Source organism: Poecilia latipinna, unplaced genomic scaffold (assembly GCF_001443285.1).
Source record: "Poecilia latipinna isolate Pla-1442-1.1 unplaced genomic scaffold, P_latipinna-1.0 Scaffold2278, whole genome shotgun sequence".
In the NCBI taxonomy this organism is placed as follows: Eukaryota; Metazoa; Chordata; class Actinopteri; order Cyprinodontiformes; family Poeciliidae; genus Poecilia; species Poecilia latipinna.
In genome coordinates, this window is record NW_015114894.1 from 1 (window position 1) to 23479 (window position 23479).

Genomic DNA, 23479 nt, shown 5'->3' on the forward strand with positions numbered 1-23479 from the left:
CTAAGATATGCAAAGATCTCCTTTCTGGGAGTCATCTTCATCATGTGCTCTGGATTCCCACCTGTTTCTGGACGCTGTGCACGCGTCCTTCACTCGGTGAGCGGGACTGCCTCCTCTCGCAGGACGGCTCCCTGCTTCGCTCCTCAGAGTTACAGCGGGACACATCAGGAGACAGCAGGTGGCGCCGCTCTTTTGATCTCCCTCTCTCGTGACTGCTTGTTTCTCTGGGGCTGATTTTGGGACCTGGAAGTGATAGTTCACATTTCACTCAAAATAAATATTTGTACCTTTGAACAGTCATTAATTCAATGTGACTTTCAGCCTCCAGTAATTAATAACACGTTCTTCCTTTCAGGTAAATTTCCAAACGCATAAAAGCGCTGATGTCTATTTATCTATGCATTTTTAACAATAAAAATTAGATTTTTTTTAATATAATGAAAATAATAAACTGAACTTAAAATAATCAATGATCTGGAAGCTAAATCTAATACTTAACATGCATAAACTTTCAATGTTGTGCTTAAAGAGAAAAAATTGACTGAATGTTTTTTGCCAAGGTCATTTCCTTTTTTGTCTGATGTAATTCTTCTGAACAAAACATCAGAAACATAACATAACATTTTATCTTTGGGAAAAGGTTGAAGTAACCTCTGTAGCTCCTTTGACGAGCTCTGAATGTGCCATCAGGGCTGATTTTCTCCAGAGAGTGTTGCTCCTGCCACAGGCCGTTCACACACTGATCTCCGATGGTGGAGAAGGAGCGCTTCATCAGCCTCCCGTCTTCTGACACCGCAGCCTTCATGCATGTGAAACGACCCAAAGACAGACAAGTAGCCGACAGCAACACCAAACAGTGATATTGTCTTTCTTGTTTCGAAAGCCGCTTCGATTTTGCGGTCAATTATTTCTCGTCAGTGCGGCGGGGCAGTAAATATGAAGGCACTAAATGCAGCTGGGGATTTTATTTGGCCACTGATTTTCACAGCACATATTCGGTCTGCAGTGGATTTAGGACTGAGTGCAGGTGATTACTTTTCATTACCTGTGGATCAACAGCCAGCCTGGGCATGGAGGATGCTCTGATAGATGCAGTGCGCTGCGGTGATTTAATAACTGTTTGGTCCTGCCTGGCCTGCTGCATCAGATGGCTGTACTCCACTACCTCCGGCACCTACACAAACAACACAAAATAGAGTATTTCTTCAGAGGAGTTGCGGAAGCAGCAAAAAAAAAAAATCCCAGCCTCTTTGAGTCTAACCTAATATACGCCACCGTACAGCAGTCTCCATAAATCTTTATATTGTATTTTGTCACATTACAATCATGTGTTATAGTAGCATATTACAGGACAGATCAACACAAAGCAGTATTGTGAAGTGGAAAGAAGAGGATACATTTTACAAATAAATATAAAAAAAAATGTAGCATTAGTATTTTGCCCTCTTTGATCTTCATTTAAATAAAATCACATTCAGCCAGGGATACGTTAGCAAAGATTGAAGACGAGTTAGGCTAGAAAATCTAATCCCAAGCTGTGAACATGTAGAGGTTTAACCTCAACTTTAAGGGACTGTCTCAGCTGAGGCACATCTGAACACCTACCAGTGTATGCAAATGATGATGATGGTGGTGGTGGTGGTGATGTGGATGGGGGTACAGGCGGTATGGTGAATGATAGTCTTCATCCTCTTCCTCCATCTTCTCTTCTCTGGAGCGAGGCCGCGGCTGCAGGAACATCTCTTGTGGAGAAATGGGGCTGAGTGCCACAAACCCTCCTCTGGTGCTGATGAGGGTTAAAAAAAAAATAAAAAAAATAAAAATAACAGAGCAGAGGAGCTACCAGAGAACGATACAGGACACATAAAAGATGCTACAGGAATGAAAGCTGAATATTTACAGAGCAGATCCGGCACTGTGTCGGAGAAATGACAGGGACTTGGCATTGCATAGGATTTCTTGAGGAAGAGAGGAAGCATCCATACGCTGAAACATGGGGGCGTGTTTCTAAGAAGAGACAGAAGTACAAGTGGGAAATTAAAATACCTACACCAATGGCAAGATGTAATAAGCAAGCTCATGTCCTTGCTTCATTGATTTGAACTGTGTTTCTTCATTACCGACTAACCTTCCACTCAAAGCTGGGGGAATTAAAAACATCCACAGCAGAGAGATTCCTTGTGCTTAATGTAACATGGCCAATAAAAATTGAGGCTAAGGATGAATCAGTGCAGAAAATTACACCAACATCACATTTTATCAGTCTGTGAATTTTGATGTTTTTGCCGTTTTTCTGGCTTCTATCTTGACTATTACTCTTGATAAGAAAAAAAAAAATCTTTGTTTTGTCCTTAACATATTTACAAACATTTTTATTTTAACTTAAATCAGGACAGCCTATAATCTAATTGCTGTTCTTATTCTCTTTGCCTTTTGATTCTTCACCGCCAGCTTTGTGATGTTTAAAGAGTTTCCTGCATGTACAGCCTGATAACAGGCCACCAAACAGCATCTCGTGAGATCAGGATCACTACAGAACTCTACATTTCTTAATTCTCAGTGAGTTTTTGGTAAATTTACTGTTATGTTTCGGGTCATTGCAATATGTAAGGGTCCAGTTTAGCTTTAGTTTTATTGTCTATGCAGTTTTATTTTCCTTAACCAGCCCCTGATATATTATGTGATGAAGTTCTGTAAGGCATTCCCAAGCCATGACACTTCCACCTCCATGCCTCACAGTGAGTATGAGTTTTTTCCCTTAGTGTTCTGTATTTGGCTTTATTCTAACTCTAATTATTATTTATTATTTAGACTCTTGCAGGCTGCTGTTAGGGTGAAATTCCACTGAACTGAGTAGGAGAGAAAACCTCCTGTTTCAGCCTCAGAATGTTAGGATATTTTAAGCATGTGCACCAGATGTAGTAAAATTAACAGGAAATCTTGACTAAATTCTGTACGACAGGGTTTTTCACCAGCATTTGGGTCTTTTTTTGTTTATCTTTCTCATGACAAGGTCTGATTTGTGAATCCATGCACTCATTATTCACTTTAACATTTAAAATGTTTTTTTTTTCCCATCAGCTGTGTCCACATTACAATATAAGATTTACCCAAAATACAGATATTTTTACAAATGTATAGCTTGTCGAACCTAGCATCTGCAGGAAGTGGACATCAATCATAACATCGGAAAATATAAACACAAATTCACAGAGATGTTCAAACCAAACCTTAGAACAAGATAAAAAAAAAACATAAATACTTGTTCCTCCAGTTGCTGGCGCAGCTTCTTGGCTTTGCTCTGCTTGTAATAATCCATGATCATCATGGCAGCATATATCTTTCCTATAGTCATGTCACTGGCTGTGAAAGAGGAAACAGAAACAGTCACACAATAACAATTAGCCATTCAGACAAATGTATTTAGAAGCATGTTTATTTATCCATGAAACAAAAATAAGCTGATGTCTTCTTGACATACAGCTAAGTAGAGGTTACTGTGAGGATTTTTACCTTTGTGAATTGGAACCAGCAGGTCCAGCGACTTCTGGGAGAGGTGAGGCCAGATAACTCCAATTTCCTTCTGCAGATCCAAATCCATTTGATTTCGATCTTCTCCTCCTGACAATGAAAAGGCAGAAACAAAAGCTTAGAGATAAACTCAAGATTTTAAGCTTTATGTGATATTTTATCACGCAGGTGTAAGATTATGACCAACCTCTTGCTATTTTGACCTCGAGCGCAGTGCGAATAAGAGCCATGAGAGTGGATGTGAAGTGGACCGTCATGTCATCGTCCACAGGCATGTTCATCAGGACAAGTCTCTGATGGAAACAGAGAGTTTACTCAGTACGTCGATATGGAACACCACACCGCACGGTGTACGATAAATGCAGATTTATTGGTATTTTCTAAAGCTTGCTCTCCTTTATGTAACAAAATGTTCACTTCTTTACAAAGAGAACAATGACTTATTTCCCTGTGTAGGAGAAAAATAAAAAAAATCAAAAAAATTTTTACAGGAAAGAAAGTTTTAAGTGTGCATGCACTCTCATATATAAATACATGCCTTAGGAAATTGCTTGGTGGTAAGAGATTGATAGATTTTATCCCTGACTGGTCTTGATTAGGCAGAAGATAAAAATGTGATCACTTGACTCCACATCCCTGATCTCTAAAACAACAACACTTTCCAGTGTGGAAGTAATTGCTGCAATAAGAAGAGTATATAAGTTATTTCTAGTATCAGTTAAGTGTCTAAATATCAAGCTTTAAACAACTGCTATTTATTTTTAGATGATTTAGATAAAAAAAAGTAACTCCCACGTTTTGTAGTGCAAAATAAATAAATAAATAAATAAAAAAGTGAGCTATAATCTGTCTTGTGAAAAAGCAAAAGCTGTGATGCATAAACACCTCAGTATTTGTATATTTTTATTAAGATATAAACTATATAAAACATTAACACTTTCAAAGTAGAAATGTTTTCTTAGAATCAAATAAAATTTGGCTGACTGGAGCTTTGCAAAACTCTTGTAAAATCAGTCAAATTATGATTTTAAGGCAACCAGCGTAAAAGGTCTAAGTGGTCAAATATTTAACATTTAACAAAATTGTCAATTATATTCTTAAGATCAATTTGTGAGAAGCATGGTGAGTAATTTGAATTAAATAGCTAAAATTCAATTTTGGTGATTACAACTTTATAGGGCCAGAAAAAGCTAACTGAATAAAACACATGTTGCTGATAATTTATGATTTTATGCTACATCAAACAAAACATTGCTCTTAGAAAGCTACATTATGTTACAAAAAGTATCAAGACAATTTAGAGATAATTTCCTTTTTTCTCTTGTAATTCGTAAAACAAAAATCTAGCTTGTTGCAAGCTTTATTCCATAAAAGAGATAAATCTGCAATTGAGCGTGCATATATATATAATCCACACTGGAACACATTGGAACAACAAACAAACCGATGCAACACACGTCCGTTGCCGCATGCACATGCAGACTTGGCAACGCAGGAGGCTGAGGAGTATGCAGGAAAGGCGAGAGGACAGCTGACGATGGCATCAGGCATGTAGATGTTTAGCAACTTTTCTCTTTCATGACCTCAAACTGCCTCAGAGCTAACATGGATAGTCTCTCGTCAGATACCAGCAAACAGAAATGATGTCTTATTTCTCTGCCAAGATGCAAAGCAAACAGGCAAATTATCGCTGATGGACAAATACTTTGACAAGCGAATCTTTGTATTACAATTCACACAAAAGATGCTTTACTTTTCTGATGTCTGACACACAAATGAAGATTCACTGCGCTTATTTCTGGTGACTGAAATACACGGCAGCACCCTTTCTCTCATGTTTGATCTACCTTATAAGCCACCTTGGAGGGGCATTTCTTGCCCAGGCCTAGAGGTGGCGACATGTTGGTCAACATCTCATACATGTCAGTGTAATGGATACGACCACTGGGGGCGCCAGGTAGCCATGAGGATGTAGGTGAGGAAGAAAGGGTTAAAAAAAACAGAGGGTGGGAGAGGAAGAGGAGGGAGAAGGGACAGGGATGGTGTTGGAGGGGAAATTTAATAAAAGGGTGGAGCAATCAGAGGAGTGCATTCCCAAAGGATGGTGGAGGAAAGTAGCACAGGAGAGGGTGAAGGGTGGCAAGAGAGGAAGAGGAATGGAGGATATAAAAGAGAAAAATTATTTTAAGGCATCACAAAACACAGAGAGAGCAAAGTAGGATAAATAAACCGGAGTGCATTTTTTCTATGCCAATCACACAGCATAGAAACATAGGAAAGGAGGAGTCCTTCAACAGGATCAGCAAAGAAATGACAGCCTCTCTGGATCTGGTCCCAAAAAAAATGACATACTTACCTTCTGTAGCATATGTGGCATTTGGCCGACACATAAACCCCAGATCCAAAAGGTAGAGAGAGACAAAACTCCCTCAGCTTGGATCAAAAGCCAACTTTGGGCGTCTAGTCAAACTAAGATTGTTCCCACTGTGATTCCAAGCAAATGAGGGACATTTTGTGCCTTAGTACCCTGACACTGAAGCACTGTCATTCTTTATCCTGAGTAACACATCCCTGAAGATTGAGCAGGGGGGGTGATAATCAGTGAAGGGATGTGAAAAAAGGAAAAGGAGGAAGTGAGGAAGGATTCCACGTAAAAGAGGCCAAAGGGACGCTTGCTGACATGGGGGAACCAAACCTTGCAAGCCACCCTGTGGGGGCAGTTCTTTCCAAAGCCCAGAGGAGGTGAGATAGTGCGTACAACTTTGTACATCTCCTTATAATGGATCCTACCGCTGGAGAGAGCACACATGTCATTATAGAGAACACAACAAGGATGGAAAAGGCTCTGTTCTTTAAGTTTAAACATAACAACCTGGATAACAAAAACAAAACAAAACAAAAAAAAACATTCACTTTAATTTCTGATTCATATCATTTTACTAAGAGGGAATTTTGGTAGCTGCATAGTTACTTTGATTTAGAGCAATTATCATATTTCACACTCAGAAAATATAGAAAACATAAATAAAGAACAAACTGCTTTTCCATTTTTTTCAAAGCAAATATTTTAAGCTATGATAATAACACTTTTTTGACAGAACATGAGCTTTTAGAGATTGGCCTGGTATAACAGAAAGAGCATTAAATTATGTGGAAGGTGATGCCATGTGTAACTGTCAGAGTATATTCTTGAGATATGACAACACAGTAAGTGAGGAATAGAGCACTTTTCCTTCCCCCAAAGTTCTTCCACACAAGGAAACATGGGTGAGATTTGTGAAAGCAAACATGTGGATTATGAAATGATTCAAATTATGAATTTAAGAAGAGGAAAAACCACGGCCAAGCAACAAGGGCACACAGATCGTGCCACTGCTCCGACAGACTGCTCTACTGGAGTCAGCAGCCAGACCATCTGGACCAGTCAGGGTGTCAATTTATGGAAAAATAAACTTTCTCTGCTCGGAAAATGTACTGTTTCGTTAAATTAAACCAACTAGCACTCTACCCAAATGTTCCTCCTTTATGCTCACCCATAAAATTAAGCTGCAGCAGCGACTTGTTTTCTCTCAGTGACTGAGCCAAATGAGCAACAGACTGTGTGGCAGCATTGTGACTTCCCTTCCAACAACATAACATTAACTTGAAGGGAATTTTAGGGACCATCTGGTGCGTAATTGTGAGTAAACTAACTTTACATGGAAATACAATACAAAGCAATATTTACTTACTGACACAGTGCACGTGTAATGTCAGGCGATTAATTTTCCACTACAGTGAATTATAAGGCAGACTAGGTCAGAGAAGGCTTTAAATTCCTGGGCGGGGTGCCAGTATGTTAGGTCTCTAAGGTAATGCTCCTCAGGTAAGTTTTTCCTGCCTTTGTCTTGCTTTGCAACAATAAAACATCGTCACATTCTGGTAACTTTTCTTTGCATGTTGAGCTGCTACGCCCGGTGTTATTTTCTTTAATGCTTTTTGACATATTTCTCATCTTGGAACATTGAAGGGGTGTAACTTTTCTTTACGAGCAGATCTCAGCTCTTTGGAGATCAGCCAGTATGATGACCAGAAGACACGAGAACCTGACTCAATACTATAATGTCTTGACACTTCCCTCCAGTCCTCTTTAAAAGTAAGATATTTGGCTAAATAGTCATTTAAAGAACTTCAGTGTAATGCACACTAATGCGTTTAGTTGTGAAAGGACAGCTTCACACATCCTGAGACGACAAACAGCTGATCCTGCTGTCGAGGATGTACACTGTCTTCAGGACAACAAATAAAGAAAACAAGAGAGAGAGAGATTGTATAAACCTTCACTGCTCTACTGCACCATTACGGCAGATTATTTCACCTTTAATTTGGGAAAATGTCTTGAATAATCTACCAGTGGAACTAATATGTTTTCTTTGATATTAAGGAATTATTTACATAAAACAAGCTCCTGTATTTTGTAAGTTCATTTTGTCTTATTTCAAGTGTAACGAGATATTTGCACTGAAAACTCGACCAAAAATACTTTGTTAAGTTTTTGAGTTTTCGCTGTGGACTTTGCTCATATTCCAGCATGTTGCTGAGCACAGCCCAATATTTGTTATCGATACTTCTGACTTTCAGTGGGAACAATTCAAACATTTTGATGACTCATTCAGGGGCATTTTGTATCCAATTAAATTATTTCTTGCAAATAAAATATGAGCAAAGCTGATTAGGAGTAGAACTGGAGATATTGAGAAAGACTCAGTTTGTAGGAGAAGAGAGGTTTCTGTAACTTCTGTTCTTTCAGGAAATGTGGAAATAAAGTAGTAGTCATGTAGTACGCCCCTGTGACTATCAACGCACTGCTTACGGAGTTAAGTTTTACAGGAATGAATAAAATGTTTTTGAATAACTTCATCGTTTCTCTAACACATGAGAATGACTCCACGATTCTTAAGTGCAATCCTTTTTGTGAAATCTACTTATTTTTGATTAGGACATTTGATTAATTTCTTAGCAGTTATATCATCTTGTTCAAATAACCTCTAGAAATATTAGAAAATGTATTTCAAAAACTCAAAATAGCTTCTTTTTTTTTCTAGCCCTTTTTCCGTTTAGAAAAACGAGGAGAGTTTAGAAAGAATAAGAACGTTTCATCCTCATTAAATTGAAACTGCTATAGTTGGTTGTCTTGCTTGAAGTTTCCAAAATCCACTTCCAGGGATTTGGTTGTTGTTCGTTTGCTCTTTCTGTCTTTGCCACAAAGCAGATTGGTCAGAGCTTTTCCACGATAATGGTTTGTTTTTCTGTGGCCATTGTTTACACTGTTGATTAGAGAGTTTTGGGAAGTAAGTGCTTGTTTCAGAACAACTTGTGAGCAGTAAATATGATTTATCCATGCTTCATACACAGCACTGTAAATTACAAGTTGACACCAATAATGTAATTCCTTTTTAACATTTGGGGAGGCTGAAAAAGTTATAGGTAAACTGTCTACTCTAAGTTATCGCTGCTATAAATGGTAAATGGTCTACCACACAAACAATTTTTCCACTTGAGGTTTTGTACTCCTGAATTTAGATGTAAATAACATTAAAATCTGATTACTTGTATCAGATGGGAGATGAGGAATTTCCTTTAGACCATAAGTATATTTAATTCACATTTTTTAGAGGGTCTGCACAAACTGGGATCAAACATGTAAATAGTGCAAACTGACCTGGCCGCTCGATCGTATTCCCCCCAGATTCGGACAAACTCGTCCAGGTGGTGTGGACCCAGGATGGACGAGTCTCTCGTGAGATACTCAAAGTTATCCATGATCACAGCCACGAACAAGTTCAGCATCTAGACGGAACAGGAGAAGATTAGAAACTCAAAAGTTTTCTGGCTGCCTCCACCCAAAACAACATACAAACATCTCGACTTACCAAAAAAGAGCTGAAAAAGATGAAGGAGACAAAGTAGAAGTAGGCAAAGTCTGAGCCGCAGCCCTCCTTCTGGTCCGTCGTCAGGGCTGCAGGGGGAAGCGAGGGGTCCGTTTCACACTGCTTCCCCCCGAGACACGACAGCATGATCTCCTGCCACGACTCCCCCGTTGCACTCCTGGTTACACAAAATCACAAAATACGAGGAGCCGTTTAGGTCCCACTGTGTAAATCACAGATTGATCAACGTTATCGCGTCTGCCATCTGGAAAGTTCAACCCAAACATCAAGGAAGATCCACATTATAGCTATGATTCTAAATGTCAGGCTTGCAGTAGGTTTTAAAGTGGTGCTTTAATGTTTGGATTTTTCTTTTTTTTTACATTTTGTAAAAATTTGCCTATAAAATGATGACATAGGAGCCGAGCACAACGGTATCTCTGGCATCATGTTTCGGAGTTATTCTGGTCAATTTGATTCTCACATCAAAGCTGTGAATCGATCTGATGTGTTCACACACATTTTCTCTCCTTGGTCGTCCCTGGAAATGCTGCTGTGATGAAAGAACAAATGGCGCCTCTTTGCTTGGAGCATTGCATTTCTCAGAGGGTGAATTATCAAGAATAAAAAGTTTAATGGATATTTTTATGACCACAGAACAATTGACAAACTTAGAGCTACAATTATTCAAATAACATTTGTATTGTCATGTTTGATGAGCGTTACATTTTTTTATTTTATTTTATTTTGTATGAATCATACAAATAGATAAAAATGGACTTTGAGGTAAAGTTTTTGAAGTACAAGAAAACACCTGACTGAATTTCTTTTGCTCACCTTTTTTTTTTACTAGAATGTCATCGCAATTTTATTTTTTATTCATCTGTTTTAATTTTAATCTAATGTAATTCTATTGTGTTTTATTTTATACCTTAATTTTTCTGGCCATGATTAAGCCAAATCAGTACCGTAGCTAATAATGGGTGCCTTTCTAACACCCATTGGGTGGCATTATAAACATCAAATTTCCCTACACTGTGGGTGGGAAAACCTTTTTTTACATCACTGTGGATGTCAGAAATTGTGACATCCAACAGCATCATAAATTATGACATCCATTATGACATCCTTGGTGAAATTGCATTTTCCCCCTCTTTTCTCCATGGTTGCTGTTATTAATTATAAAGTAACGCTGATCAGCATCACTTAAATTAAGGCACTTTGCATTGACCAGTTATGGTTGAATGTGGGTCGGACCTGAGGCGGGCCCTTGAGTGCAAACTTTGAGGCTCTGCTGTGACCTATAAAGGAATTACTTGCATAAACTCATAAATCTGGATTTCAGGTTTACACACACTTTTGACATAGACCCTACATAATGTTTTACAAATGAGAGCCCTGCTTTAATACAAATGCAACATAAGGGCTCAGAATAATGATTATTCAGATTAATTTCCCCCCAAAAAACTTTCATAAAATAAAAGTTTCGTACCTGAACAGGAGCATCAGGGCACCTAAGAAGGTTTTAAAGTTGTTGTGTTGGTTAATGTGAGTCTCTTCATTCAGTTTAATGTTCCCAAACACCTGGTTTAAACATAAACACACAAAAGACAAGGAGATCATTGAAATTCATGAGATGTTATATAAACTCTCCCATTTTACTTTAGCATGAAATTGTGATTCGTTGGCAGACATTCGATAAAGCCTGTTTACTTCTGACCTGCATGCCAATGATGGCGTAGATGAAGAAGAGCATTGCAATGAGCAGGCAGACATAAGGCAGCGCCTTGAAGGACTGAACAAAAGTCCAGAGGAGGATGCGGATGGTGTAACCCTGCCTCAGCAGCTTGATCAGACGAGCGGCTCGAAACAGCTTCAAGAAACTCATGTTGAACGTGTCAATCCTCTGGCAGCGGCGCAAAGGAAAGAGGAGACAACCTGTTATCAGCACAAACACGACATGTATCTGACTCTTAAACTACAAGGCATAATGAGGTCACCTGCAAGTCAACCACAATCTCAGTTATGCTGCCCAGGACGGTGATGAAGTCAAAAATGTTCCAAGTGTCTCGGAAGTAGTTCTTTCGAAAGAGAAATCAAGGCGATGAGGCTTTTGCACAGAAAGCTTCATAAATTTTACGTCAGGCTACACTGTCGTTCTTTTCTCTCACCAGAAAACCAAAAGCCAGGATCTTCAGAACGCACTCGATCGAGAAGAGCACAGTAAAAGCTGTGTTTAGATGCTTCAGGAAGGCGTCGTATGCAGGCGGGGCAGAGTAATACTGCAAGCACACAAGAAAAGACAGAGGTCTTAATCTATAATTCAAGTCTTGTTTGTACAACAAAGAAGACAAAGCTGGAGTATTCCCAAGCCAATTCACCGCAGCTCAACGTTCCCACTGATATCTGGGTGAACTCCAGCCATGCACCCTGCAGATCTACAGTTTGATGGAAGATTCCTCCAGACCCATAAATAGCGCCTATGTCTCTGCACCTCTCATCTGAGGCGCTATAAAAGGAGTCATTCCTCCGGGGGCCGGCAGCCACAGTTAATGAGGTCATGTTAAATAGCAGCGCCTGGACATTATAGATCAATATTTAATAGAGGCTGAGTCACGGAGCGTTTGTCTGTCTGTGTGTCTGAGGGGCTCAGGAAAAGGCCAGAGCAGGAAATAAATAGTGATGAGGGAAGTGTGGGAGTAAACATCAGTCAGCCGGTCCAAATGCAATTATCGCAATGTGCTGAGGTGATACTCTGACACCAAAACATACAAGTTTGTCGATTTTCTGGAAACCTAAGTGCCAACCGTGGGAAGTTTATTGTAAGGAGTCGGGACAGAAAGAGAAAAGAATAAGACGTCCCTTCATGTATTGCCAAAGCTGTGTTCTGATTTAATTTAAAAAATGGAATAAAATAACTCTGTTCTTTGATTTCTTTCAAAGAAAGGCTTAAATGATGAAAGGGTTTACAGAAATAAACAAATATCAAAGGGACCACTTTACAGCTCATAACGAGATGAAGACAGAGCTCATTAACGCGTATCCTGCTTCAGTCCACAAGTTGTGTAGGAAATCAACCATAAACCCCCAAAACCTTAATTCATATTACACAATTTAACCAGATTAAAAATGTTTACAGGCCAAATCTGTTATCTAATTGCATTGTAACCAAAAATTGCTTCACGTGTTAGTTCTCAGTTGATATCAATTGAATTTTAGTAATCATCTTGCATTGTAATCTATTTTATTCGGCTGAAAAAGGAAGAAGACATATTGTTGTTCAACATAAAGAGCAACATAAACATGTGTCATCCAATAGTTTTAACTGTTTTTCCAAGATGCAACGTGAAGTTACAAAGTGTGAACCGTTGTAACAAAATAAATTTGTTGGATGCTCTTCCAATATGAACAGATTTTAACTGATTACATCAAAAATCCATCTTGCACCATAAATGTAGAAGCTTCTTTGTTATTCCATAACATGATATTAAAACCACTTTATGACTGAACGATTGTCTTACTACCGTTTTGACTAAAGTTGTGCCAAATGCTGATGAGATAAATCTTGTATTCTCCAAAAACACTTAAAGTTTAACCAGATTTTCTGCAGTAAATACATAATTTAAATAGTAAACAACTTGGGTCCCAGGACAGAGCCTTGCGAACACCACTAATTATTAAATATTAAAACATTACAAATATTTAAATAACTTCTTAGCCAACAATTTGTCACCGCAAAAATGATTACCCGTAGTTGCTGCTTTATTTTCTCTATCTTTGGCACAGTTGGGTATTTTTCTCTGAATCTATACTGACACCCATCAATATCAGCACCCCACAAGTAACTTTGACGACTGAGGCTTCATTTTAGAAAGGAATCGCTTGTTATTTTCTATGCTCACCTTCATCATCAGGACAATTGTGTTGAGAGCAATCATGGTCAAGACTGTATACTCAAATGATGGGGACACCACAAAATGCCACAGACGGTACTGGAACGTGTGCCGGTTCTGTGGCATGTATCGAGTCAGGGGCTTCGCGCTGATGGCAAAGTCAATGCACGCTCTCTGAAATCCAGGACAAAGAGAAGTGTTGACAGAGAGAGAAAAAAAACCCCATACAAGACTTGAAGTTAGCATTTGCATGTCAGAAAGCTCACTTCATTTTTCTCGAGGCTGCACTCCTCCATCATCTTATCGCCCTGCTCTTGGAAGGTGATGATGATGAGAGCCACGAAGATGTTGACGAAGAAGAAGGGGAAGACAACAAAGTAGATGACGTAGAAGATTGACATTTCCATCCTGTTGCCGTGACTTGGACCCCTGTCTTCTTCTGTCACATCTACAGAGTGCTGCAGAACCCTGCAGAAAGAAGAACCGCTTACGGTAACACTTTATTTGAAGGGGGTTGAATAAGACTGACATGACACTGTCATAAACATGACATAACACAAGTCATGAACATGAATAAGCCTTCATGAATATTTATGGCTGTTGTCATAAAGCGTCATTCGGTAAATTATGACACTTTTAATACAAAGTTGACATTATTCAAAATGTCTTTGTTATGACAACTTGACATTAACCAGGAAATCATTACTGATATAAATTTGTTATAAAAGAATTACTGATTGCATTTTAAAAATCAGGTAACTTTATGTTATTAAAGGTAAAGTTTAAACAGTAATGATTTCTTGGTTAATAGAGAAAATAGAGACTCGGAGCTGTTGAGGAAGATCTTGTGCGATGTTCTTCAACTCCTGCACAAATTTTCTCTTTATGTTGAATTAAACAGGCACAAGTTTCACACTGAGTAAACTGTAACTAGATTTTCCAATATATTTTTTATCTATTTGTGACATTTTTGTTCTAACTTGCTTCCAACTCGAAGCAAGTTAGAAACAAGTTTGAGAACGACTGCTCATATTTTCATAGTCAAAGCCATGTTTAATTGTTAATAAAAACATGTCCCAGATTATTAAGGTTACAACACATCGGCCTGCTTAGTAGAGAAAAGTGATGTGTGGGATTGCTCTTTGTGAATTTTCTCATGAATTGGCCAGAATCCAGTGGATCACTCACTGAGGCCAGCCCTCTCCGGTGGAAACAGTGAAGAGTGTGAGCAGAGCCCAGATGACGTTGTCGTAATGAAACTCGTGCCTCTTCCAGTCTCTCTTTTTCACCTCTTTTTTATCCTTCCCATAGTCGATGTAGTAACCCCTAAAGATAGAGAACAAAATAGTTGAGCTTCTCATCGAAACTGGAGTAGAAATGTACTAAAATGTACAAAAAAAAAGAGAGAGTAGGCACAGAGCCGTAAACATCCAATGTTATTGAAAATCAGAAAATATAACGATAAAGAAATCGCAATTAGTAAATTGGAAATTTGGATGTAAAGAGGAAGAATCTAAACTATGATTACTGGCAGTCTTTCTCCGTGTCCTTTGAACTGTCGGTGCAATAGAAGAACTTCCCCTTGAAAAGCTGCACAGCGATGACGGCGAAGATGAACATGAAAAGCTTGTAGACAATCAAAATGTTGAAGACGTTTTTCAGAGACGTCACCACACAGTCAAACACCGCCTGAAAGAAAAGGGAAAGAGATGCAAAAAACATTCAGATCAAGGATGAACTTTGGTTCAGAGTTGCAGAGGCTGACAACCTATTTTCATCGTATTTCACATATTTGACTTGTGTCTTAATGCCTTTTTTTTAAATCATCATTTCAATGTTTTTCATTCATAGGTCCGCCTCAATAGTAGACAGCAAAACTCAAACATCTGACCTGATTTTAAATATATAAGCTTAAAATTCAGAAAATAAATAAATAAATAAATAAATAAATAAATAAATAAATAAATAATAATGAAGCATTTTATTTGTCAGCATCTGTCAAAACACCCAAGGACACTTTATAACATTAAAAAACACAAATTAAACAGTAAAGAAATGGCTACAAGACACAAAACCGCAAAAATAACTACACTGTTAAAGTGATTGGTAAAAACAAAAAATAAAGGAGTTATTAACAATGCCTTTATACTCCACTCCATCTGACCATTTTAACATATTTGTTTTTTTTCCCACAATTGGCTGAAAATAAGCAACCCATCCAATGATTGAAAATGTAAAATTTTGAGTAAATAAAGAATAAATATTGTGCGGCAAATAGTTTTCTCTTTTTTATGCAGCTTTAATTCTTGTTTGTTAATTTGGCTAAACTGAATAGGTTTATTGATATGTAAATATTTTTCTATATGTTAGAAATACATCCATACTGAATGATTTAGCCAAAATCTCTTTCAACTTTTTAAAGATAAATATGCAGAATAGGATAAGAGCTGGTGTGTGTTTGCAATTTTGTATACTTTTTATCAATGTTTTCCTGTTGAATTAATCTAATTGGACATGAATAAATCGAACAGGTCTAACTAACAGCACAAACAAAGACAGGCCCAATCTAACCTTGAGCTTAGGAAGTCGTTTGATGGTCTTCAGAGGTCTGAGGACACGCAGCACTCTCAGAGATTTGATGGTCTTTATGTCTCGCCCTTTGTTGTTTCTGAGCAGAAAAACGCATTGTTATCACACAACCTCTGTGTTACGCAAACATTTCAGCTACTAACGCTTGTCTCAACTTGTAAAAGCCAGTGTCTGCACAAAATTATTTGCTAAAAGTTACTTTTACCCCATCACGTTGCTATGGGTCGGTCCCACAGAGGGCATCGTCAAAGAAAGAGAAAAACAACAGTGGATTAATTACACAGCTACAGTTACCAAGCAATTAATAAATAGAAAGAAGCAAAAATGTCTTTGTGCAGAACTTAATGTGGTTTAAAATTATTCACATTATGCTGGTTTGTTTGTATTGTATGTTCAGAAAGCTAGTCGGAAATTTTAAATACTTGGTTTACATACGATAATGAAAACGTTTCTTCTTTACACATTTATACATGTATTTATAAATACAGTCAGAGCAAGGGTTGGTCTGTTCACTAGATAAAATTGTCAAATGTCAGGAGTATTTCTCAAATGTCTTCAGAGATGCATCAAAAACCAATTGGCAGGACGATCATATAAGGCGTTCCAGGCACATTCGACGAAGAGCTGATGCTCATCAGCTTTAGAAAGGAGTTTTGCATTCGTGACTTTCTTGCCTAACTTCATATAAAGCAATAATAATGTACAACCTCCTCAAAGACATGTAAACAAAGCCGGTTAACTCAGGACGAGTACAGGACTAGATCATGCGACTTACGTGAGGGCAAAGGCCACCAGTGCTCCCACCACAACGATGAAGTCCAAGATGTTCCACAGATCTCTGAAGTAGGAGCCGTCATGGAGGATCAGACCCTGGTGAATCATCTAAAGACCACACACAGTCACATCACATGAGATCTTGGTGATTTTTTAGCCAAAAGCTGAATGGGATTTGATTTGTTTCTTAGACTCACTTTTTAAGTTACTAAGACAATTTAGCCTAATTTTGCCCAGACAAATTAAATTTTAAAATATTAACTTGCTCACCTTTATGATCATTTCAAAGGTAAAGACTCCGGTGAACACATAGTCAAAGTAACGTAGAACCTGTAAAAGTCAGACAAAGATGACAACAGATGAAAAGATTATCAGGAACATTTTAATTCAAGTTAATAATATAAGCCCAGCTAACAACCTCAGTTTGGACATTTTTAAAATATTTTTTTTTCTTGAATACATTAATTATGTCAATTTTCCTCACAATATTCTGATCATCGTATATAATCAGTAGGATATGAATTCCTAATTTCAGCCATTTCTTTGGTTTCTCTTCACCACCTAGTTCAAAATACGGATGTTTAGAATCAGATTTGGAGCAAAAAGCATAAACACCAAGTTTATGTCTCCCTGCAGTGTTTCTCTTCACAATCTCATTGCTCATCTTAAAAGTCGTAACTCGCTTTGAAGCTAAACACAGAGTAAACTTCAGATCTATTTTTCAGAGTTGTCCTACCATAAACAAACCTCACAAAGCTCTGGCACTAATACAGCCAATCAAATATCGTTGTTGGCATGCTAGTACAAGCAGAAGTTTCTGGTGACTTCTTTTTAATTAACATGCCATCTATTTTCCAATGTTTCCCTTACAAACACACCTAACAATATTGAAAGTATTACAAATTATGTGTTAATATATTTCAACTAAAAGAACTATTGGATCCATATAAAATCTTCAGGGTGTCTCACAAAGCAGATGTTTGCACTGAAGTGTCTCGAACCTTATTCCAGTCTGATGATGTGGCTACGGGGTCTTCTGCAGCCAGCGCTATGCTACTAGCAGCTATCACCAGCAGGATGCACATTTCAAAGTACCTGAGGTTCACCACATAATGACATGCTCGACGCATCCTGGTGGGAAAAAGAGGAGACTGTTAGAGTGAATCAACACCTTTAGCTAATAGGGAGCATGGGAACTCAACAGGAACAGCAGAATTAAAGAGACAAATATATAGTTTAAAAAGAATCAACATGTATTATACAAGATGACAGTGATGATGATAACTTTGTTATCAGATATTTAGGTAAATAATTCACTCACTGATTCAGCTCTGCCTATTTACCAGGAATTATGTTCGCTGCCAAGTTGCTAAGCAACCAATTAACACTCTGTGGCCTCTGTCCAATCACCAGCTTTATCAACCTTCTCAATTAACCCTTCAAAGTCAGACATGTTTATTTGATGCTTGATTATTTCCTGAACAATTTATAAGTCTTTCTTAAAAAAAAAAAAAAAAAAAATACATTTTTTTTAAAAGCAGCACTATTTCTAATCCAAAACCAAAATGATCGAACTTGTAGCTCACGGGTTGTCAGGTTTGAAGATGAACATGCTGTCTGGGATCACAGTGTTGACAGGTTTCGTCTCTTCTTCCTCTTCCTTCTCTGACTTGCAGGTTTCAGAGTCCTTGTTGTTGACTAGAGAAGGTCAAAATAAGAAAATTAAGTTCATCCTCTCACTACTTTTTCCCATTTGGGAGGTTTTCTTGAGCTGAATAAAACTGCGTGCAGTACTGAAGACCTGACACGGGTCCTGGAGAAATAAAACTTCCTTTTGGCCAAAATGTGGCTAAATCAGATCACCAGGTTCTTGAAATAAAATAAAGGGATCTAACCACTAATCTGCCATTCATTCCATCAGTTTTACTTAATTATTTTAACATATCAGAAAAAAGACGTTTTAAAAAAATATATATATTTCCAAGCAGCAAAACAAAGGAACTCTTCATCATCTGAAAGCAACACAGTGCGCTCCTACCTGTGATGGTGGAGAGTTCAAGAGACGACTGCAAGTCAGGCACCTCGACGACGACACTGGAGCTGAGCTTATTGTGGTCCAGCTCCGACTCCTTTTCTTCATTGCCATCCTCTGGTTTGTTGGGTACCAGCAGCTCAGACTGGTTCAGAGCGTTGTCTTGCTTCAGAGGGCAGAGGTCACCAAAGAGGACGTCTCCCTCGTTACGGTTAGCCAGTCTGTAGTCACAACAAGACAAACACAAGAGTGGAACGGTATGTGCACTGATGTGCAACAACCCACATTCTGGTGTTGGCATTTCAATAAAAGTCACGAGGAAGAGCATTATGGCAGCAAAGCAGGAGAGAAAAGTAAAACCGGCAACTACAGCAATTTGGTTTTATTCAGCAGATGAAAAGAAAGGTTTGTCTATTGCCAGACACTCGTTTCAAGCTGAATGTAGAGTTTGTAGTTAAGAGTTAATTAATGCAAATAAATAATTGCTCATATGACATTTAATAAACATTTTTCAGCTCATCTCTCATCTGAAGATTCTTACTTTAGAGGGATGAAGGTGGTTTGTTTAGATGCATGAAATTTTGTACTTTATTAAAGAAACAAAATAACTTATCGTGGTTCATACGATCCGTCATAAAATGAATGTAAAAATATCTGCATCCTCTGTCATTTAGATTTTCATACAATATAATTTAGAAATAAACGGACTTGTTGGTGGATGGTTTCAGGAACAATATGAGGTAATATGATGGATTTTTTTCTAAGCGATGGCCATCGCTCTGAACATTTCTCCCACCAAACAAGCTTAAACGCATCAGTCACTGATCATCTCACCTGCTCTGCTCGTGCAGCTCTCCGTCTTCGTTCTCAGGCTGTGCTCCCTTCTCCTCGACTGTTTCCGAACTCGTTCTGCTTTCTCCAACATCACAGCTGCCATCTAACTTTCCCTCATTTCCAGGAGAGGACGCTTGATTTCTGGTGCCGTTCCGATGGTCACAATGATGGCCCCTTCGGCCCCTGATCTCAATGTGACCTCCTTTCTCAGGGGTCAGAGAGTCAACGTTATCTGGAGGTCTGAACTTTTTCACATGCCTGTGTTGACGTTCCACATTCAGTCTCGGGCTTCGGCGCTCGGAGACGTGTTTGTGGCCAAGGCCCGGCTTTTTGTTTTCCCCGGTGGATTTGGATTCGGGAGGTTCTGGTAAGGTCAGGCACGGTGCGTTTGTAGGATCCAGACACTCTGATTCCAGCACTGCCATAGGAGGCTCAGGAACGTCACCAGGAACAGCGGCATCCAGGGGCGCAGAGGAGCCCGGGGGCTGGCTCTGAGCCGGTGAGGCCAGAGGGTCAGTCGGCTGCTTCACGCTCCCGGATGGCGTGTGCTGCACGGCTTTCTGGTGCAGCGACAAGGGACGTCCGTGAACTGAAGCAGGGGGGCCGTCTTTTTCCTCACTGGGACTGCTGAACAAGATCTCTCGGCTGGACATCTGCCGGTGTCTCCGCAGCTGGCTGGTCCTCTGCTCCCAAACAGACATGGTCATCCTTTTCCTCCTCTCCCTCCTGGACATGAAAGAGTTAGAGGATTTGAGTGGTGGCGGTGGGCGGCCCTCCCTCATACCGCCCTGGGCCTCCTCCAGGGAGTAGGAGTAGGTCGGCCGGCTGCGGTGAATGGCTCTTTTCCTGTACAGGTAGGGCCGCCTCCTCCGGCTTCCCCTGGGAAGAATTAGACAAGACATATGATCAATACAAATGGAATCAAACCGGCATTTAAGATGTTTAATAGAACCACAACTTTATAATTTCGTCCATGACATACTAGACAATTTGATTCACCTTGATACTAGTCAGACACAGGCTTGCATGCAGTGTTTTTACCAACAAGTTGATGTGAGGGAAGTGTCACCGTAGTTTTTGTTAAATGATATATAAATATTAAATTAAACATGTAAGCTGAATGTTAGTACGTTTGTTGGAACCAAAGAGTTATTTTTGCTTCAGCACAAAATCATTTACAGTGGGAAATGTACAAGTCCAGGACTAGTTGGGTGTGGAAGCTGAAGATTTATGTCTCCACTATATTATTTTTCATGTTTTGCTGTTTTCTGGAAAAAGAATAAAATACTTTAACACAAAAAGCGAAAATCAACATCTCATTATAAAAAAAACAAATAAAAAACGATATCCCCCTTCACAGCTAGATGTTATCGATGTAGCATCTTAAAAACACACACTTTTTTAAAAAATATTACTTAATTTATTACTTTGTTTGTTTATTTATCTTATTTGTGTATTAAATTTCTTAATTTGAGTCTGAATTTTGTACCACAAACAAGAAAATGTGGTATGACAATAAAAAAAAATAATCCTTGAATCCTTAAATTTCTGTCTCTTTGGTCCTCTGTTTCGTTTAATTGATAAGTATTTAGATTGTTGGGGCAAATAGTTATCGCTTGTGTTTGTTTATGTGTGTAGATGAACTGTCATTCTAACTTTGGAATAACAAATGGATTTGAGCTGAAATTTTGCACCAAACCAAGTTGTTTTTGTGCATTTTGTGTGCATTAATGCAATTTCCTCCGAGCAAATAATTTGTTACGACAAGAAAATGATTCTTTTTCTCATGTCAGTGAGATGTTTTTTCCTCATTAGCAGAGGACAACAATTAAAAGAAAACATGTAAAATATTTATAGTGGGGTTGTCGGTTCCTGGCCTCCATGACTCTGTGACTGTAATAACATAAATAAACAGAGCGATGCAGAATGAAATTGGCTGAGTTGATTCGAGACATTTTTATGGTCTGAAATCAGGTCGGAGAGGTGGACAGGACAGCATAGGACAGAGCATGGACAGATGACTGACTGAGGGACTCGGTTTAGCAGATCAAGCACAGGTGAGTGAGAGAGTCAGAGAGCTGAACAGACAGTGTTACTTACTGGAGCGTGGACTCTCGTGCGGTCCGTGTTACCAATGAGCGATTGGTTGAAAACAAGACATTAGTGCTTTCGTGAGCAGAGACAAAACAGGCCAGGAGACACACAACAAAAAAAAATGGCATCTTATTCAAAGACTGGTGGCTGCAAACAAATCAACTCCACACCAGTCGCTTTTAGTCGTTATAGGATAAAACCCTTTAGAGCAGCACACATAAATAATTGATCCAAACTTATTACACGATGTTATCTAATCTGTTTAGTGCTGTTTGTAACTAAGACTTGGGGTTTTTTCTGGTGTGTGTCTCCTCTGGAGCCAAGCAAGCACACTGACAAACATGATGGTTACAGCATCAGAAAAAAACATTTAAAAAACATTTATAAACATCAACATTGATAGAGAGACACTCGGATCAAACGGTATGAAAACACACATATGGGCTCCGTCAGCAAAAACACAGGAAAGAATAATTCATTTTCGAGGAAAACCAACCAAGCTGGGATGCAGCTCAGAACACCACGCGATTCAGACATGCGGATAAATTTAAATAAGGAAATTCATGTGCAGAGCATCTCCATGTCAGATTAAAATGGTTGAGCGGTATTTGTCGGGGGAGTTAAAGGCGTAATAATGGAAGAAAAATAACACATGCACACTGCTTTGCTTTGAATGAGAAGCGTTTTTAAGTTACTCTGTGTGTTTTTTTAGGTCGTTTTTTTTTTTTTTTTTGCTTTCTTTGATCATGCAGACCTTATGACATGCAGCTCTAAATGAAAACCATTGTCTGACTTCAACATGCAGGGGCTCTTTGAGTTCAGCAGCTGGTGTCATGCAAGTTTCTGCAACACCGTCAGGGCAAAGCGTGTTTAACTTTTTGCTTACATCTTAGATCAAAACCCTAACGGTTCAGAGAATGATCTTAAAATTTAGATGCCAACCCTGATGACCTCTTGACAATCTCATCATTCCTTTAGCCTCTGACAGAAAAAGCTAATCCTGACGTAATTTTCTGTCTAGCTTTTCTTCCGTTGGCTAGCTTTGAAGCAAAAAGCAAGGAAGAATACAGTGCCATACTAAAGTATTCATGCCTCTTTAACTGTTCTACATTTTTTGTCACGTTACAAGCAGGAATGTATTGTAAGAGCGGAAATACTATTTAAGGAGTTGTTGTCAATTTTTTTTTCCATACACCAGCAAATTAGATTATCATGACAAACTAGAAAAAATGGAAACATAATTTTCAAAATCTTTTACAAATGAAAATCTGAAAAGTTTGACTTTTTGGATTTTAAATCTCATTTACAGTGATATTCCTAAATAAATTCTAGTACAGTCAGTGACTTCTGAGGCCCCCACCCGTCCTGAACAAAAGAACCCCCCACAGCATAATGCTGCCACCACCATGTTTTACTGTCAGCATTTTAATATCAGCCAAAAAGTAAAAATGTTGACCTCATCTGATTAGAGCACCACACGTTTGTAGCGTCTACTTGCAAATTCCTTATGGTGTTCTTCATGACTTTCCTGACGCTCTTGAAATTGTGCCATATTCTTTTCATTTTCAGATGATGTGTTGAATGATCTGTGAAAAGTTTAATGTTCTGCACGACTTTGTCCTGACTTATCTGCTCTGCTTTTTGGTCTTTGTGATGCTATTTGCTCACTAATTTTTTTCTCACAAATGTTTCATTTAAACACAGATTAACTCCATTTGTGCACACCATGCTTTTCAGATTCTTCTTCTTTTTTTTTTTTTTTTTTTTTTTTTAAAAATTTTTTTAAAACTTTGGTGTTTTGGTTTTAAAATAAAAAAAATTTA

General features: G+C 38.5%; 1 protein-coding gene across 3 annotated transcripts in view; it reads right to left on the reverse strand.

Annotated features, from left to right (window-relative positions):
* Positions 1-16: 16 nt before the first annotated feature.
* cacna1ea (calcium channel, voltage-dependent, R type, alpha 1E subunit a) overlaps positions 17-23479 on the reverse strand; it is a 94994-nt gene continuing 71531 nt past the window's right edge. Inside the window, exons 20-46 of one of the 3 annotated variants that reach the window (XM_015018468.1) lie at positions 19563-20441; positions 18735-18949; positions 18283-18394; positions 17698-17827; positions 16967-17026; positions 16698-16804; positions 16128-16139; positions 15905-16001; positions 14862-15022; positions 14522-14659; positions 13600-13801; positions 13343-13507; positions 11612-11722; positions 11441-11521; positions 11161-11346; positions 10933-11024; positions 9444-9618; positions 9233-9360; positions 5379-5475; positions 3719-3824; positions 3514-3621; positions 3263-3363; positions 1901-2007; positions 1606-1786; positions 1046-1174; positions 652-799; positions 17-243 (exon numbers count right to left, since the gene is read on the reverse strand). In XM_015018468.1, coding sequence (XP_014873954.1) covers positions 41-243; positions 652-799; positions 1046-1174; positions 1606-1786; positions 1901-2007; positions 3263-3363; positions 3514-3621; positions 3719-3824; positions 5379-5475; positions 9233-9360; positions 9444-9618; positions 10933-11024; positions 11161-11346; positions 11441-11521; positions 11612-11722; positions 13343-13507; positions 13600-13801; positions 14522-14659; positions 14862-15022; positions 15905-16001; positions 16128-16139; positions 16698-16804; positions 16967-17026; positions 17698-17827; positions 18283-18394; positions 18735-18949; positions 19563-20441 — 4231 coding nt within the window. In that variant the 3' untranslated portion in view covers positions 17-40. Of the gene's footprint in view, positions 244-651; positions 800-1045; positions 1175-1605; positions 1787-1900; positions 2008-3262; positions 3364-3513; positions 3622-3718; positions 3825-5378; positions 5476-6226; positions 6324-9232; positions 9361-9443; positions 9619-10932; positions 11025-11160; positions 11347-11440; positions 11522-11611; positions 11723-13342; positions 13508-13599; positions 13802-14521; positions 14660-14861; positions 15023-15904; positions 16002-16127; positions 16140-16697; positions 16805-16966; positions 17027-17697; positions 17828-18282; positions 18395-18734; positions 18950-19562; positions 20442-23479 lie in introns of all 3 variants that reach the window. The other 2 variants (XM_015018469.1, XM_015018470.1) reach the window with 2 other exon arrangements.